The following is a 19977-nucleotide window of genomic DNA, read 5'->3' as shown; positions in this document are numbered from 1 at the left end:
TAATTTTCCATCACTCTTATGGGAAAAGGAGCCATTGAACTTTTCCATTCTATAGCTGTTGATGAAAAGTTTCATTTTATGTAGAGTTTGTTTTTCCTTACACAGAATATATTTTAAAGCTTCTTTAATCTTTTTGGAAAACTGTATGTCATTTTAGTATCACAAATGTATACTGTAGTTTTTAAATGAGAGAAACTTCACAATTGTCAAGGTTTTTTAAAAATATTTCTTAAGTTGTAGATGGACACAATACTTTTATTTTATTTACTTATGTGGTGTTGAGGATTGAATCCAGTGCTTCACTCATGCAAGGCAAGCGCTGTACCACTGAGTCACACAACCCCAACCCTCAAGTATTTTTTAGATATATATTTTTGCTGCATATAATAATTTAGAGTTTTTAAAGAATGTACTTACATCCACTTCATTTCTTTTTTTTTGAGGGGGGGGGAAGGCTTAATATCTTAGTAGGGTCTTTGTTATATTTACATGCTTTCTTTCTTGACTTAAACATAGCTGCCTAAATAAAGTCATCCTCCTGCTTCCAGAGGGCATGCAATACAATATCGATAGGGAGGAGAACGGGGACCTGTGCTGGCGCCGTGATGGCCTCACACCGATCTTTGACCTCAGGAAATGGCCTTATGAATACTCCTCCACAGAGGTGTAGGGTGAGCTTATGAAACTGGAGGTGGTGGAGGCCGACTTGGAATCCCCACGGGAGCAGCCACTGAAGCTGGGGTCTCGGGGTGTGGCTCTTTTCTTCCGAGTGGATTTGGTGTTGTCGGTGTCACTGGGGTCGAACACCACCGTCACCGACTCCATCCTGGTCACGGTGTACAGGCTGCTCTGCCGAGTTGGGTGAAACCTGGTTGTTTTGAGCTCTAGCTCATCGTAGCTGGAAACCTGGATGAAAGGACACCAGCGGAACGCTCTCTTGAAGCCAGCTCGAAATCTGAGGGCCACAGAAAAAAAAAAGTTAGGTTTTCAAATGGACATTTTCTCCAGCTGCCATAGGAAACCTTACTGAAGGCAGTTAAGCCTGGTTTTCTACCCAAATTCAGAATCTATGCCATGGTATTAGTATCAGTCTTCTCAGTTCTTGTTGGAATAGAATCTAATTTCTCATCATTGAGAAGGAAATCACCAAATAGAAAAGGAAAAAGCACCAGGTTATTAATATGCCAAAGAAACTAGTTTTCTGCACTAATTTTATACATTTACATAAGTATAATTGAATTAATATGGCTGGTTGTAACACTTCAGATGGAATAAAAATAGTGTTTAAAAATAGCTTCTCCACAAATAATTCCCATTTATAAATTATAACATCATTTAATGGTAGAATTAATTGTTAATCTTAATGGTTTTTAACCTAATTATATGTGAAAGAGTGAAATCTTTGTTTTGGTAGATGATTAAATGAAGTTTAAAAGCAAAGTATTGCTTGTTGGGTAGCTTAAATTAAGTGACTTATGCAATTAATGAAAAAGAGTAAGAGTTAATTAAGTATTTAATAAACTTAAGGCACAGTGTGGTGGAGTCCCAACTGGAAAGAGAGTTTAGGATTTGGCTTATGCAGCTATTTTTATTAAGACCCATTTCTATTATTGCATAGAACATCCTGGACATTGTCAACTTTGTGAAATTTAGGCATAACACTCTGAACATAGAAACAAGTTTTTTTTTTTTGTTTTTTTTTTTTAATCTGGAAACCACACTTTACTTTTTTTGTAGTCTTTTGGGGGGGCGGCTAAAGTAATTTTATTGCAGTCAAAATTCATTTTGTTCACATAAGCAGATGTATAAATTATGTCTCATTTTCATTTTTCATTAGAAAGTGATAGCTTCTTAGTGAAAAATAGAAAAAAAAATCCTGTCTAAGTAAATTTCAATGAGAAGTTACTGTTATCTGGCCATAGGTGACCAACACTGATATGATAATAAGTATGTTATTTATGTATTTGACCACTAAAAGACCTATAATCTCAAATTTTTTTCTTTTTTCTCTTTTTTTTTAAAGAGAGAGTGAGAGGCAGAGAGATAGAGAAAGAGAGAGAGAGAGAATTTTTTAATATTTATTTTTTAGTTTTCCACGGGCACAACATCTTTGTTTGTATGTGGTGCTGAGGATCGAACCCGGGCCGCCCGCAAGTCAGGCGAGTGTGCTACTACTGCTTGAGCCACATCCCCAGCCCTCAAATTTTTTTTTCTATATTCTAATAATTGTGCTAAAAATTTCACATACTTTATCTCATTTAATCTCACAACCACCTTTGAAGTTGATATTGTGTTCTATGTCAAGTGGGGAAACTCAGGCTCAGAGAACATTTCATGCTTACATAGCTGGAAAATACTAGGTGTGTATTTGAACCTAGGTCATTTTAACTTAAGCGTCTGTGATCTTCCCCACAGAGAAAACAAGGATAGACCCAAATCAATTAACTCATTTTTTCTTCTTGAGATAACAATGGCTGAAAAACCTAATCACATCTGTTGTTTTGCCAGGCAAAGTCAGGCTCCTTTTTCCTAGTCTTAAATTTGAATATAAGTGTGCTGATTTTTTTTTTATCAGGTGCTTGACCACTGAAGAACATCCCTAGATGTTTTTATTTTGAGAAAGAGTCTTCCTAAGTTGCTGAGGCTGGCATTTTACTTGTGATCCTCTTGCTTCAGCCTCCTGAGCCACTGGGATTACATGTATGTACCACCACTCCTGGCTAAGTGTCCTGATATTTTAAAAGCTTTGTGAACATTTTTCCCTTGCTCCCTGACTTCTTGACAATCCATCTCAGTGGAAACTGCATCCTCTAGAAATCACCTCTCATTGTTTCATGGGAAGGAGGACTAGGAGACTAGGATTCTCCTTGTCCTTCCTGTTTATTATATGACTCACAGCAACATCTATTTTAAAGTCAATTTATGAGACATCTTTTCTAACACAGCCCATTCACCTAAGTCATCAACTCTCCATCTTATAGAAATTATCTGTGCACCTTTATTTCCCTTGAAGATTCGAACACATTTTCAATTCACCACTTTTAATCATTTCTTTTTCCTTAGCAGGTAAAATTCTGAAGAGTTTGGAGAGAGAAGTGGCCCACATACAAAAAATGCCCAATTATAACCTCTTCAAACACTGTTTTGAGCATGTGATTTTTAAATGTGACATTTTGTGAAGTAGGGTGAACTCCTTAAAAACCAATCTCTGTGCTCCTCTCAGCAGATCTTTCCATTCTCCTGTCTTTCTGTATTTTAAATTAGCAACCAAGAAACGGGCACAACATGTACTTCCAGCAAAGGCAGGGGTGATAAAAAGCTTGATTGGGTGGGTTCATTTTTTACCTCTTATTCAGACAGCAGTAGATGATGGGGTTGTACATGGTTGAGCTCATTGCCAGCCAAAAGCTGGCCAGGTAGACCTGCTGGATGTATTTCCATCTATTTAATTGTTGATAGATGGCAGTGAGAATGAAGTAAATATGATAGGGTAGCCAGCAGATGGCAAATGTCACCACAACAATGATCATCATTTTTACAACCTGGAAAGAAACAAAGAAGTAATTTTTAACACATTTTTAAAAATTAGGCATAATAGTTCTAATACCTTACTGCAAATACCAGTATAATTAAATACATCAAATACACAGTATGCCTAAGGAATAGTCAATATATTAAAAATGGTGAATATACCATAGAAATTCATGCATACATATGTAAAGATGTACTGTAAAGCATAAACATGCACATATATAAATATATATGTATATAAATATGTGTATATATGTGTGTGTACGTATACACACATGTGTGTGTATACGTACACACACACACACACACACACACACACATATACATGTATTGGAAAGAGATAGCTAGTCAGCTAAGGTAAATCTCAAGAAACATAAAGTAGTTTGGGTTAACTTTCTGTTTCTACCTACCCAAATGAATGAAAAGTACTAATGCAAACATAAACAAATATATTTTAATTGACCTTAAGAAAGTAAGTGTTTCCAGACTCCTACAGAGCCTGGGGAGAGAGAAACAGGAGCTAGATATGGCTGTGCTAGACTGTCAAATGGAGAGATTCGTTTAGAGAAACTGACTAAGTTACTCTGGAGGCACATTGGGCTGCAAGGGTTAAGCTGGTTCTCATTATTATAGTTTGTCCAATGGCTTAAGGATATTCGGATTATTTTAATACCATGTTTGCTTTGAAACCTTCTGAATATTAATCTGGTTTCTCATATTAGGTTTCCCTGAATAGTGATTATGAATACTCACAAGAATCTAAGGAAATTTCACCAACTTTAAAATCCACAAATAGGCAAATGGCTTATATAACTGATATTTATCCATTGGCTCTTATGAGTTTAATAAGCATAGGCCATTTCCTTTTATTTCAAAGTTTTGAACCATAATATCCTGGAAAGCTCTGGCCTACGTAGAATGTAACTTTCATTTCTTCTGAACTTGGTTATGAATTCCTGAAAGTCTGAGCGAACCCTGCACTGGTATGGTCACTGGCATATTGTTGGTCATAAATAGATGAAGAATGTTTGAATGATGAATGGCAATGTACACTTTGTAACAGGAGGTTGAATAAGAGGATGCTTCATGAGTCTCTAAATCAAATAATTTTTTTCTATATTTCTGTATCTACAAGAAAGGTAGACTCAAAGTCACTCAAAGCAATATGGCTTTATGTGTAAAATAGAATTAAATTTTGATGCACAAGGCCCTGGGTTCAATCTCCAGCATCACAAAAATAAATAAATAAACAAACAAAACAAGTTAATTAATTAATTAATTAGTATTCCTGAATTATCTCATTTAATATTTCTCACTGTTAATCAGTCTCCTAAATTTGTTCTTTATGGGAATTTGGAAGTCATAAAATATTGGAATAAAATATATTCAACAAAACACTTTTGAGGCTTGTCACAGTCAGATTAACGCAAATCAGAAAAAAAATTCTGATATATGGCTAAGAGACATCTTAGGACAAGGGAACTACATTATTCATGAGCTAGACTTGTCATTTGACTGAAAGTCGTGAATTTGGATGAAAGTTGGCAAGGTCAAGAATCATGAGAGACATTGTTCTAAAATAGACACAGCATGAAATGGATCAGTGTGGAAGGCAAAGTTTCCCTTGAGATCTGGACACTACCATTCAGGTGACTAGTACTGAGTAGATGAAAAATTGGGCATCAGAGCAGAAAATTCAGGTCAATAGCTCACAGAGTGTCATCACTGGCCACGCCATGCAGTTATTTGATATTCTCAGTGTTCTTCAAATTACATTTTTTTTTCCCTGAAGAACTACATTCAGATTTTTGAACTTTTACTCATATATCTTATCCGTATGTTTGTGGAATCAAAGTCAGTTCCATATTTTATCTAAGTTATGCGATATGGTACATATGTAACATTTTACTGTCTTATAGTTGCACAATATGCAACTGAGACAAAGACTAATAAAAGATCTGACCGTTGCAATTTGTGGAACTAAGTTAGGGTCTTTAAAACTCAGAGTATTAAATCTTCTTTTATTCCTTCTTGAAGTTGACAACACGTTGAATACCAGTTGGGTATAGAAAATAATTTTGGGAAATATAATAGAGGATCCATTCCTTACCCTGAAGTTTGTAACATAATAATAAAAAAGTAAAATCATTGTAAAAATGCATAGAAATGTGGTTAGTACAAACATTTGTCAATAAAGTTGAAAATACTATTTACAAGAATGTACATGTTTATTACAATGAAGAATGGCTGAATGCACACCTGCTAACTACAGGGTTGGGGAGATTAGACTGAATGAGATGGTTCTATTGACGTTTTCATTCTTAACTGTGGAAGCAGCCTACTATTTCTGGAACAAAATAGGCAAGCTCCTGCTCCAGATTATGCTCCCTGACCTCCCTCTACCTGGTGCCCTCCTCTGTCAATTATTTCCACTGGCTAACTTGCTCATCTCCTTTAAGCATCTGCGTATTGTCAATTTTCTATTATTCCTGTTTTCACAAGTCTATTTAAAATTGCAATCTGTTATTCCAGCACAGTCAGAGGCCCTTACCTTGCTCCTTATTTTCAGTTTAAGTGTTCTGTTTATTCTCCTACTAGAATACAAAAGATCAAGACTTTCCTGCTTGTTTTGTTCACTGATGTATTCTAGGCATCTAGACTGGGCTTCAGAAATAATGGGTGCCAATTTTATTTTAATTAAATGAATGAAAATGAATATAAAATGAAATAAATTTAAATACTGGTTAAGTAATGTCCAAGATTTCACTCATTTTTTAATTACTGGTATCATTTGCTCCCTAAATGTAAAATGGACATGTGTGTATAAAATGACCAAGCCAGGGTGGCTATTTCCCATTCTGGCAAATAAATTCAGGTAAAGAGAATGAATGTAAAAACAACAGAAGTATATGATGTTTGGGTGCTTCAAAACATTAAATTTCATTCTAAATATATGTTAAGAGCAAGAAAAATATGACAATGAAATGTGTCCTCTAATACAGATGGACACAAACTGTCAATGCACAAAATTATTTCCCAATAATAGCAAAAATCTACTAAAGCTATCTGATTCTTTTTAAGAGGCTTCCAAGTAAAAACCTGGAAAAAGTCTAGGAAAACATGGACACAATTAAAATGTATGTGGAGGTACATCAGAGGTTTTAGATAATTTCTGATTCATGTAGGTAGGATATTTAGGACCTTCTGACAAATTATTTAGAAATATATTTGAAGATATTTAGGAAAAGCCAAAAAGATCCTAAAAGAAAGTCTCTTCTAAAGTGAAACAATTGTTACATTTTGTTTCTTTTTTTCTATAAGATACTGTTATCTCAGCACCCTGCTCACAAAAATCATACAGAATTACCTCAAGTGTTGAACTTTTGGGACCTTAGTTTTGATATAATTACAAAGGTCATCTCTTGGGTGGGAGAAATTGTTTTGCTTGGTGAGATGCTGAAACCACAAAATTGTGATTATCATCCTGATAAAATGCTGAAGGAAGAAAACCCTGTTTGAATTATAAGAAAACCCAAGTTTTAGCAGCGATAAATAATAAAAAATGTGTAAATGCTGTGAGCAGATACCATTGTGTTTTGTGGCTGGAGGATGATGCTAGAGAGCTATGAATGTGAAGATGGAAAGGGAATTAGATGGTAGAGTCCTGAAGTCTTGAGATTATCAGGCAAGATGAGGGTTTGGGATAGAGAAGATTCAAATTTTTCATTGTGTTTCAGCAATTTTTTTTTTGTAACTGGACTTAAAGGTTGATTGATATTTGGTATTTCTTGAGGCTGATAGACATATCCTGCTTCTGAGGCAATGGGAGTTATTTTCCACGGCAACATGTATGTTTCTGCCATTTGTTGTCCTTGGTGCAGGAATTTACTAGCAGAAAGAGAAGTATTGTAGCCCTTATTAAAGTTATAGTGGAAACAAGTGATGTAGCCCTTATTGAAGTTAGAGTGCTGCTATTAGTGTTAAGAGTCCATTTTAACCATACAGGCTGGATTGAAATGCATGCTATAGTTAGTGTGAATAAATTTTGGGCATGTTTTCCTCATGTATCTAAGGGAAAAACGTCTCTGATCTTTGTATTGTGTGCAAGTTAGTCTGAAATGCCTGCAGCTCTTCTCATCTATCACATTTAATTATAGAAGGATGAGTGATTTTAAGGTTTAGGTCATAAAAAAATCAGTCTACAATTAAATAAAATACTGCCAACTATTAAAATATCTAGGATTCATATTTTTCAGTGCAAGATTTAGTCTTGTCTGAGCTAGAAATAGTTAACCTCATGTGAGAGAAAACTTCTAATCTTGGTTAGAATCTCCCCAGAGCATCTGATTTGAAGAACTATACCATGGGTCATATCCTACCACCTCTCTATACTTTCCATCTGCACATGTGTCCTGGAAGAGACCAATGCATTTCCTTAAGTGCAAATTATAGGACTGTTTATTTTAACCATAAATTATCCAGCTAAAATAACATTCTCAAGTATAAGCGATTAAAAAAAAAAAAAAAACTGTTAACAAAGAACATCTACATTAGGGGATGGGGCCATGGCTCAGTGGTAGAGCACTTGCCTCGCACATGGGAGGCCCTGGGTTGAATCTTCCGCACCACATAAAAATAAATAAATAAAATAAAGGTATTGTGTCGAACTTAACTAAAAAAAAAAAAAAAAGAAAAGAAAAAAGAAAGAAAGAAATCTTACAATCCTTCCTGGGCTACTTAAGCTTGTTCAGTTTCAATGACTATATTTAAGAATTTCAGTCCCAGTGAGAAAATAAGAACTTAGTAAAGTTCTTATTGGAAACGGTGTGGGTTGTCCAGAGGATAAGTTGAATTTTTCTAGTAATTTCAGTATTAGGAGAATATAAGCATATTATGTTAGTTTCATCCAAGAAACTGAACAGTTACACAATACAACTAACATGTACATCCAATTTATTATAGAATAAGGCCTACAAAAAATTAAGTGAAAAAAATGAAAAAAAACTTATGTGCACATACATGAAAAAATGACAGTATTGCATATATGTGCTGTTTTTAATCTATTTCTTTACATTTCATTAGTTGTATTTCATTTTCAGTCTCATTTTATTTTTCCATTGGAAACTTGGGCATTGAGAGCACTCTAGGAGTCTAGGCCTATGAAGACTTTAAACCAAAGAGAGGGGAGCAGCCACATCAGAGAAGATGAGTGGCATTAGAAAAGTCTATACATTAAAGGGGAGGGTATAAAGATTGGTTTTACAGGATCATGACTATAATTTAGAGAGAACTTGTAGGGGTTTGTTATGCCCTGAATTGTGCTCCCTTCAAAATTCATATGTTGAAATTCTGATGCCTGCGATCTCAGACTGTGATTGTATTTGGATATAGGGTCTTTAAAAAGGTAATTCAGTTAAAAGGAAGTCCTCGAACCCTAATCCAATATGACTGGTATTATTGTAAGAAGACACACAGTCACACAGAGGCAGGATGGCATGAAGACACAGGGAGAAGACAGCCATCAGTATGCCAAAGAGAGAAGCCTGGGAAGAAAGTAACACTGCTGCCCTTTTGTTTCTTAGACCTTCAGCCTCCAGAATTGTGAGGAGATAAACTTCTATTGCCTACACCACCCTGTCTATGGTCTTATGTTGCCCAGCAAACTAATAGAGGCTTCTATAATGAGAAATAAGGTGCTACTCTAACAAATATTTAAAAGTGTGAAACAGGCTTTGGAACTGGGTAATTGGTACAGGCTGAAAGAACTGTGAAATGTGAAAATAAACAAGCCTGGATTGCCTTGAAGAAAGAGACTGTTGTTAGAAAGATGGGTGAGAAAGGCAGTTCTAGTGAGCGAGCGCTCTGAGAGAAAAGGACAATAGAGAAAGATTTCATAGTCTTAGCGGTGTACATACTGAAATTTGGGAGTATCAAGTTCATTAACAGAATATTGGTGGAAATATAAACATCAAAGATTCCCTGGAAAAGTCACCAATGGAAATGCAGAAATATTATTGAACATTGGGATGAAGAAAGTTCGTGTAGAGTTGAAAAGAACTTGGCAAAATTGTTCTCTATTGTTTTGTGGAAAGTAAAACTTGTAAGAGTGATAAACTTGGATATTTAGCTGAGGAGATTTCTAAGCAAAGCATTGAAGGTATAGCTTAGTTTCTCCTTGTTGCTTGTGGTAAAATGTGTGAGGAGAGATATAAAGAATGAATTGTTGAATAGATAATAACAAGAACCTGAAGACTTGGGAAAATTCTCAGTCTCTCCATACAGCAAAAACTAAGATGGGAAGTTCTGGAGAGAACACTGAGGATATGGCTAGACCATCATTTGATAGAGATTACAGAAGAATAACTTAAAGACCTAACTTGGTATCTCAGCAGAAGTTCTCAATAGAGATGAATTTATTTCAGTAGAAAACTTTGAATGGAACATGACAGAGTTGGGACAAAATGGAAAAGTTGCCAGACTGTTTTGTTTTATAGGTTAGGCCAGTAGAACTCTTTGGCTGCAACCAGACATTATCTTTCAAGAAAAGGGAAGAAGGACCCCAAAGCAGTTCTAAGGATGGCAGGGCTGCCGTTGCCACTGTGGATTCAAAGGTCACAAATTGTAAGCAGGACATGGGGGATGGAGGCACTGACCAGGGTCAAGGGAGTAGAGTTACTGCCCTAGTGGGCCCAGAGGACATAGCATGGAACTAATGAGGATTATTCTCAAGCATTAAAATTTAATGAACTTTGTACTGCCAAGTTTCAGACTTGCTTGGGACCCATCATCCCCTTCCTTTTTCTAATCTCTCCTTTTTGGAATGGAAATGTCTATCCTTTGCTTTTCCTATCATTGTATTTTGGAAACAGATAATTTAATTGCCTACACAGGATCATAGCTAGAGAGAAATTGGGTTCAAAGACGAATCTTACCTTGAGTCTCGCCCATACCTCAAAATACAATATAATGAGATTTTTGAATTGAGAATTGTTAATGGAATGTTTGATGATTTGGGGACTATTTAGATGAAGTGAATGCACTCTGCATGTGAGAAGGACATAAATCGGGGTCACCAGAGGCAGAGTATGACTGTTGAATCGTATTTTCCCAAAATTTATATATTGAACTCCCAATCCCCATTAGCTCAGAATGTGACCTTATTTGGACAGAGAGTCATTCAAGAGGTAATTAAATTAAATTAAGGTGAGTTCTTTAGGGTGGGCACTAATCCAATATGACTGGTGACCTTAAAGAAAGATTAATAAACAGAGAAGGGAGACCATGTGAATACACAGGGATGCCCATCTGTACACCTTAGAAGAACAACCTACAATGTTGGCACCTTGACCTCAGACTTCCAGCCTTCTGCATTGTGAGAAAATAAATTTCTGTTGCTTAAGGAATCCCCAGTATAGGGTGTTTTCTTTTATATTTATTTTTTAGTTGTAGTTGGACACAATACCTTTATTTTATTTATATTTATGTGGTGCTGAGGATCAAACCCAGGGCCTTGCAAGTGCTAGGCAAGTGCTCTACTGCTGAGCCACAACCCCAGCCCCAGTATAAGGTATTTTGTTATGGCAGCCTGAACAGATTCTCAAATACAATATTGTAGGTGCTGAGGACAGAATGTTATATGGCTTCATTCTAGCAAAGTAGGAAGCAAAATAGTGCACAGGGTCCCAGTAAAAAAGACATCTCCAGAGAGGTTTAGATTGCCAGTAGAATTGCTTTCAGCAGTATAAGGGCTAGACCAGCAGCTCCACTTCCTCAGTTAGGCCTCTCTTGGGTTATATATTTTCTTCTTCACAAGCACTCCTTTCCATGCTAATTCCCTTGTAGCAGAAAGAATTACAAGTACACAGAAAGCTGGTCTCGCCGAGCGAGATGATAGATTTGTTTTAGTTTTTACACAACTCAAAAATCCATTTGAATCTGTCACTTGGAGCTTAGATTGAAGAGCAGCCCTTTTGCTGATAGCAAAAGTCTTCTTAGTTATCACACTTGGGTATTCACCTTTGAAGGACTGGAGCTGACATGACTTGTTTGCTTTCAGAGTAAGAGAGTTAAAATAGAAAAGAGCCAGAAAACAACTTCTAGTGTTTAAAAAACAATAGAAGTGGATTTATTTATTTCAGGAGTCCAAATTGTCAAAACCAATTTCAACAATAATTTTTTTTGAAGTAATACCCACATACTACAAACACCGAGACAGATTCATGTTTTTTGATGCATCAGTGACTTTAGCAAAGGGAAGAATGTCAAATATGGTTTAAAAATGTGGTCCACTTTGTATCTCACAGAATAACATAAAAATGTAATAAAAGTATGCTATTTATAACATATGGACAAAATGTATAAAATGATACCTAAAGAAGGTAGGTGTGTAATGAGAATGCAAATTTAAAATTTTTTGATCAATGTTTTCTGCTTACTCTTATTGGGCTGTGTAGGTTCGTTACCCTGTAACTTGACAAAATAGAAAGCAAGCTCCTGCCTCTGCATTTCCATTTTCTCCCTTAAAAATTCTTGAAGGTATGGTAGTATTTTCCTACTTTCCTGACTATCTAAGGACTTTCTCTTTTGACTTTTTGAACATCTATTCCCCTATTTTTTCCCGAGTTACAATCCTGTGACCAATTCCTGTTGATGCAGATTCTGTGCTCAGCACACAGGAAAAGGGCTTTGCTCTGTCCAGCAACGGGGTTGTTCTAACACTGATTTTGAGAATCACACAGGAAAATAACCTTGATAGTTATTTTGTCCTTTGAAAGAAAGAAGGCCAAAAGAAAAGCACTGATGGATGAGTTAGTGGAATTGTGTCCATCTTTGATTTTAGTAAAAGGCTTAGTGTTTATTGAATTTTTTTTCAAATGCCTGAACTTATTTAATGTTCATGCAAAAAAATCTCTGAACATGGAAGTCATTTCTCCAAATTATGGATGAAGGGCTTAAAACTAAGAAGGTGTATTCATTTGTCAAGTTCCCAAGGAAGTCCAAAGACAGGATTACTAAATCTCTTAAATCCTCATTTTGCATAAACCCAACATCTGAGGCTCCTTAGAAATAGCCCTTATTTCTTTCCTCTTTTATCATGCTCAGCAAGAAAGCAAAAGTATGAGGAAAGAAGTTGGAATGATGGTGTGGGTCGCTTGAAATTGGAGACTGGTTTATTTAAATCTACATGAATATGAATAGACTTCTCTGAATAAAAATTATGAAATAGAGATTCAATTCTTCAAATATTTTATGAGCTCATATGGTACAACCTACATTCGCATTCTTCAATTATGAAGAGCACATTTGAAGACAAATGGATAGGAAGTGTAAATCCTTGGCAATCTTACATATTCATTAAACTGGAAGCCATAAGGAAAGATCTACTGTTTTAGTGCCAATAAATAGCTACTGTTAGGGGGTTAAGTTCTTTGAAACTCATGGAAAAGGAGAACATCAAGAACATTTCTGTTTTAGTTATATTTTCTGGAGAAGAGAGTGCAACAGAATAAACAGATGTGACCTACAGCAGCCTGCTGGACACAGGCATGGGGCATCTCATCTCTCTCTGTCCTGGGAGCTGCATGGAGATCGAAACTGTGACTGGTTTTTCGAAAAGGTTAGGGTTACAGCCTCGCCAGAACAACAGATGTTTTGCTCTATGAGCTGTAACTAGTCCTTTATAAACCCTTCTTATTGATTAATACACTGTAGCCTGAAATGTTGAGCCATCTTAAGATGCTTTTACCATTGACCTTTCATCTTGAATGTGTAAATACTTGATTCGCTTCTTGAAACAGCATAAATATAAATTATTCAAGATTATACTGTCCTGTACTGAACCTAGTAGAAAAACAGATCAGTCACCAAAAATGAATATTTTTGTCTTCAATATTTGATGAAGTAAGACAGTTGGTATATAAATGATGTGTTTGTTATCCTATGTGTACTTATGGCGAAGCAAATCTACAAAACTTGTACATGCTTCCCCCTTCACCTGGAATGATCTCATTTCTTCACCTATAAAATATTCTACTGGGCAAGGCACAGTAGTGCATGCCTGTAATCCCAGTGGCTCAGGAAGCTGAGACAGGGGGATTACAAGTTTGAGGTCAGCCTCTGCAATTTAGTAAGACCCTAAGCAACTTATTGAAATGCTGTCTAAAAAAAAAAAAAAAAACAAAAAACCCCTCTTTTCTTCCTTGAGGAGGGGCACCTTAAGTCTACCCTGTGAATAGCCTCTATTTTTTACTTCAGGCATGTAGTATTAGATGCTTTCCAATTAGTATAAAACATCATACATACATTTTTATAACATAGATAATTGGTATTGTCAAACCTGTTTATCAGGGCACAAGTATTATTTGTCTTTGTGTCCCTAGAACTTAGCATACTTCTTAGCATTCAGTAAATATCTGTTGACCAAGGTATCTGATTTTCCTACTCATTTTATGAATACTTTAATTGCAAGGAGCATCATTTATTCATCTTTGTCTTACCAGCGTTTATTTCTATCATGCAAGATCTCTTGAAAGAAACAATATTTAAGCTTAAACCTAGAGAATGTTCGGGCACAAGAGTGAAGGTCACATTATCCCTGTCCCTGATAACAGTGTGAATCAAGGCTCCAGAGTGGAAGAAAGCTTATGAGACCAAATGTCACTGGAACAGAGTTTGTGAGTGACAAAGAAGATACACAAAATTTAGTTGGTAGAGTAAGTTGTAGCAGGGTTCCACGAGGTCTTGTACATTATTTTCAGAATGTAAATTGCTTTTAGGGACTTTAAAAATATATTGTGAAAACACTGAAAAATTGTAAGCAGAAGCATGAACAGATTTACATTTTAAAGAACATCATCATCACTGGTGAGTGGAAAATGAATTTGAGGAGAACAAGTACAGACCTGGGCAAACCTGTTGGAGAGGTTGTCATAATGGTCCTGGTGCTCAGTGACAGTATTTTGGAGAAGTAGTGTAATAGAGTTGGAGGTAAGTGGAGAAATGGGAGATATTTTTAGGGAGGAGAGTCTTAAAGCTTAGTGATGGGTTGGATGAGAGTTAGAGGGAGAAGAATTGCCCAAGAGTGACTTTTCTGAATATAGTATCTGGGTGAATGGAAATCCTGTTTCCCCATGTTTGAATGGCTGTAGGAAGAGCTGTTTACATGGCAGACATGGAAATTTAATCTCAGAGCCAAGTTTTGTATATTAAAAATTAAAAATATTTGAGAATTTATCAAAACTAACATGCCAAGTTTCTAGACGATTACATAGACTTATAGGTCACAAAGGAAGTATTGAACTGAAATACATATTTCATAGTTAGTGAAATGTGTGGATGATATTTAATGTCATAAGAATAAAAGAAATTTCTTAGAGAATGAAAAGGGAGAACTAGCCCAGATCTAGCCCTGAGTAACTCAGATATTTTGAAGCCAGATAGAGGCAGAGTTGAAAGCAATGTAAAGAGGTAGGAATAAAGATTTTGTAAGAGAACTTACGAGAGCATGGTCAGGAAATGATATGGGTACCAGAAAATATTATAGGATTATTGACTGTGGATTGTATTAATTAGTGTATGTGTTAGATAAAGACTGTAAGCATTATGTCCATGATGTAATGCAAAACTTAGATAAATTGCAGAACTTAGATAGACTTAAGTTAGAGTCTATACCCAGGCCTGGGCACCAGGGTTCATCCAGTTATTAGCTGCAAGCACAACCAAACTTAGGACTTAAAAACCCAGCCTTGTGGATGCCCGTGGGACTAACAGGACCAGGACAAAAAGACAGAGACCTCCATTGCTATTGTCCCCCCTGCGCCAGGCTCCTCTGTCAAGGATGGAGTTCCAGGGACCCAGACTTAAGACATGTCACAGGTATTCACTTAGGACCCTTAGGTGTAGACTCAGTTAGGACTTAGACTTAGGATGTGTGTCTGAAGTGTGATGAGCATTAATAAAATAGATTTGGCTGAATCTACATGTGCCTCAGTCTGAGTCTGTAGTAACCACTTGTGACAAGAAAGTCAATAGAAGAACTTTTCCCTCCTTTACAAGGGAGGATTATCAACTTTATAATGCTTTGTAAAATTTTTATTTTAAATTTTATTTTATTTTAGATTTTATTGAACACAAGTGACACACTGAACAAGAGCACCTCTGGTGGAATTTTGGAGGTGAAATCCAAATTGAAAAGCTAAAAGTGTGAATGAGATATGGAGAAAGGATGTACAAATGACATGTGGTTGTTTTGGATAGCTAGGATGGACAAGTTGGAAGCTGGTTGGGTGAACAGGTCGGAAACCAAGATAATTTCCTAATATTAGACATACTGATAGATATTTATTCCATGGAATCAGCCTATCAGTCATTGGTTACAACTGAAGGCTTTCCAAGATGGTACGAGTGAAAAGAATCCACAAATATTTGAGAGGTAGGCATTTACTCATTGTGATGGGAGCAAAGACTCTAGAGGATATATGTAGGTGGATTTGTGGATTACACCATGGAAAATCTAGAGTCATTTCATCTAATGTCTCTGAGATTCTTAACGGTCAGTGCTCAGTATGCCTATAAAAGTAGAAATAAAAAAAAAAAATAAAAAAAAAATAAAAGTAGAAATAACATAGTACATACTTAATTAGTGTTCATGGAATAAATGAATAAAGTATGAGACAACATTATTAAATCGATGAGAAATGAATTTTGTTCAGGAAAAAAGTATTCTCCCTTATGTCATATATACTGGTATGAAACTGCAAGTGCCCAGATATTTGATTGCTTCTAGGCAGGCCAAAAATATGGAGTAAATAATAGGGTAGTGTATATAGTACAATGTCATAACAGCCTAGGCTTCATTTTTCTGTTGGGTTGATTTTTAATACACCACTGAGAAACATAGATATTTGTCTGCTATCCACCACTGAATTCAATTTCAGCAGTACCCACAAAACTATTTTCACACAGAACTTATTTTTATTGAATGTGATAATGTGTCAATGTAGATTCCTTTGTACTTCAAAGTAAACATAATGGAGAATACATGTTACACATGTTCAAGAAACTTATGCTACCTTTCTTCAACATCAGCAATGCTAAAAATAAAAAAAATGCTTTTAACTATAACTTTTATCTCTTCAGAAAGAGATAACAACTTGGAACTACAATTAGTTTCAAAAGACTACTTATTAATATTAATAACTAAACAACACTGCAAAAAGAAAAAGTAAGGAACAAATAGTTGCCTCCTAAGACAGAAAGGAAATCAAAATTTGTGGAGGTCCTGCTATGTGCAGGTCTCTGTTCTACATGTGTTGTATGAATTGCTTCACTGGATCTAAAGAAACCTGTGCATGTTAGAGATTCCCAGCTAGTTGTTTCAATTCTAGTCAAATGTCTTTGCAAAACATTTATTTTCTATCAGGGATGTCAAAAAAAAAAAGGAAGAGCATACAGGAGCAAAACATAAATTAAACATTCTATACAATAAACTCTTGGTTCTTTAGATGAATAAATTCTTATCTCTTACTAGACCTATTTCCTATTTCCTAAGATGCTTTTTAAAAATATTTCCTCATGGGCATGAGATGTTTTGTGTTTTATTTCTTCACATCTCAACAGTGGCACTCACTTTTTTTTTTCTAACAATTGAGCTTTACATTTAAAGGTCAAATAGTCTCATGATTTCATTTTCATGACATAATTTAAGTGACCTTATTTGTGTGTTAGTTCATGAAGTACAGCTTATTCTAGCTGCTCCACTTTGCCTTGTTTTGAGCAGCTAGGTTTCCTAAGATTTGTTTGTCTTTTCTTTCTTTTTTTTTTTTTTTCTTTTATTTTTTCCCCCAAATCCAGGCTGTGCTTCCCCTGTTCTATAAAGATAAACTGAAAATGTTCTGTTCAGGGATAGAGATCTGCAAGTCATAGCAGGGAGAGTCTGTGCTGTCTGGTCAACCAGCGTGCATCCCCTGGGGAAGGAAGGAAGGCAGTTGGCCCAGGCTTAAAAAGTGGTCACATATGCACTCTCACCAATTCAGCAGCACGAGTCAGGTGAGGAAAAATCCTGTGCCTTTCTCTCCTTGGCAGCAGCACCTTCTGGACTTCACATGCACCTCTGAGCTCTGCCCACACTCAGGAAAAGCAGCCAAATGTCAGATGAGAAGGCAGCACTTGGACTAGGCCCTTCCTTGCCACTGTCTTTCCCCAGATGGGTGCATCTATCTAGGCATCCCAAAGACATCTGAGAAATTTTACATTAAAAACAGACTCCTTCCTAAAAGCTATTCTTCCGTGAACCTTCCCATCACAGTAAGTGGCATTTACTAGCCATTCAGTTGCTAAAAGGAGATAATTAGAAGTTATGGCCATTTCTTTGCCCTTCCTTATTTGCACTCTCATTAAATTCCTTAGAAAATTCTGTTGACCCAGACTCAAAATATGCATTTTAAATTTTTTCATGTATTTTCATCACTATTGCTATAAACTTTGAGGAGGCACTATTATCTCTTTCCTAGGCTAATTCAGCAACCACTTTGTTGGGCTCTACTTCCAAACAGCAGCTAGTGTGGCTTTAAAAAAAAAATGTAAAATAGATCATGCTCTACTTAGGATGGTTTTCTTAGTGCATCTGAAATGAAGCCATCTCTTCTTACTGCTGCTCCAAGTGTCTGCTACATTTTGCTGATTCTCCCCTACTCTCCAGTCTCATTTGACACAAGCTTTCCTCTCCTTCCTGCTCCAGCATCCAGACTTCCTTCTGATCCTTAAACACATCGGCCGCTCATGTTGTCTTTCTTGATTGGAGTGGTCTTCTTGTAGATCTCTGTGAGCCTCACTTTTTCTCAATGATAAGAACTTAGCTAGGCAGTCCGACAGGCTTTCTCTGTATTTACTTCTATTATTTTCTAGATTTTCTCTTTAACACAATGATTACCTATTGAGATTTACCAGAAAATAAGGAGTAAAGGGAACTCCCTTTGCAGTTATCCTTTTTCATATCATTCTGCTGACTTCCTACAACATTTCCAATAAAATTTATTCTTATTTTATCCTCTTGGCAGCAGAAGTGGGGTGGGAGGTGTCTCTCTGCCTCACTTGAATGCAAATTCCATGAAGGTCTCTTTTGTTATCTCTCCAGAGTATAGAAGAGAATATGATGACCCTCTGAATAAATGAATAATAATAATAATAAGTACACAAATGGGGAAATTATAGATAACCCAAAATAGAAGACTGAATTCTCCTATGTGGATCTATGTGAATTTTCCTATCCTGGATTAAAAGTAGTTTTAACCTTATGTAGGCTGCTACAAGAGCACAGTAAAGTTCCTCTTTAGATTTTCTCTAAGATCTAAAACTATTTAATAGTATGTGGATAGTATTGAATTGTGCAGAAATGGCAAATAACATTAGGAATATCTTAAGAGTCACAGTTAGTGCTGGTGACCATGGGTCTTTAGAAAGGCAAAGAACCTGCTCTTTAGAACCACAACATAGAAGGGTATGTAAAGAGCCAGGAGATGTAAATTCTAGTGCCAGTTTTGCTATTAAATTTGTGTGTGATCATGTACAAGTTGTTAATCTCTATAAGCCTCAGCTTTCTCACATGTAAAATTTCACTGACCTTACAGGGTTGTGATGAAAATTATTTAAAATAATGCTTTACGTCATGACAGGGGAGAACTGTCAAAATGATTATGATATTTTGATAGTTAGAAATAAAATAATAATTGTTTTATTCATAATTAAATACCATAGACTGGGTGGCTTAACCAATAGGCAGTTTAGGAGGCTGGCAGTCTGAATTAGGGTTCCTGAATGATTGATATCTGGGGTGGCTTATATGTGGCCACCATCTTGCTGCAGATGGCCAGCACTGTGCTATGTTCCTGTGACATCTTCTTTGTGGAGAGAGAGAGGGAGAGGGAGGGAGAAGGGGGAGAGATAGGGGGGGGGAGAGAGAGAGAGAGAGAGAGAGAGAGAGAGAGAGAGAGAGAGAGAGAGAGAGAGATTGAGAGAGAGAGAAACAGCAAGGAACAAATTCTATCATATCAGGGCCCTCCTGTTATGACCTCATTTAACTTTAATTATATTTTTTATAGGTCCCATCTCCAAGTACAGTCATATTGGAGGACACAGCTTCAACATACGAATGTGTGTGTGTGTGTGGGGGGGGGAATTCAAATCAATTCTTAGCAAGATAAATATAAGATAGCGTCTTCAAAAGCTCTTTTATAAATGTGTTTAATTCTAGTATTTTCTAGATTTTTCTCTTCAAAACAACCTATTGAGGAGCTGGGGATGTAGCTCAGCGGTAGGGTGTTTGCCTAGCATTTGTGAGGCCCTGGGTTCAATCCCCAGCACCACCACCACCACCACAACAAAAAACAACCTATTGAGATTTACCAGAAAGTAATGTTTTCCTTTTAATATTAGTTTAATTTTTATATT

The 19977-nt window shown here is 36.2% G+C and overlaps 1 protein-coding gene across 1 annotated transcript in view; it reads right to left on the bottom strand.

Annotated features, from left to right (window-relative positions):
* Window positions 1-479: 479 nt before the first annotated feature.
* The window catches only part of Tacr3 (tachykinin receptor 3), a 79295-nt gene continuing 59797 nt past the window's right edge, over window positions 480-19977 (bottom strand). Inside the window, exons 4-5 of the mRNA XM_076864773.2 lie at window positions 3346-3542; window positions 480-955 (exon numbers count right to left, since the gene is read on the bottom strand). Coding sequence (XP_076720888.2) covers window positions 643-955; window positions 3346-3542 — 510 coding nt within the window. The 3' untranslated portion in view covers window positions 480-642. The remainder of the gene's footprint in view (window positions 956-3345; window positions 3543-19977) is intronic.

This window comes from Callospermophilus lateralis, chromosome 8 (assembly GCF_048772815.1).
Source record: "Callospermophilus lateralis isolate mCalLat2 chromosome 8, mCalLat2.hap1, whole genome shotgun sequence".
NCBI lineage: Eukaryota > Metazoa > Chordata > Mammalia > Rodentia > Sciuridae > Callospermophilus > Callospermophilus lateralis.
Note: the sequence above shows the minus strand (reverse complement) of the source record. Positions and strands in the feature narration are given on the sequence as shown.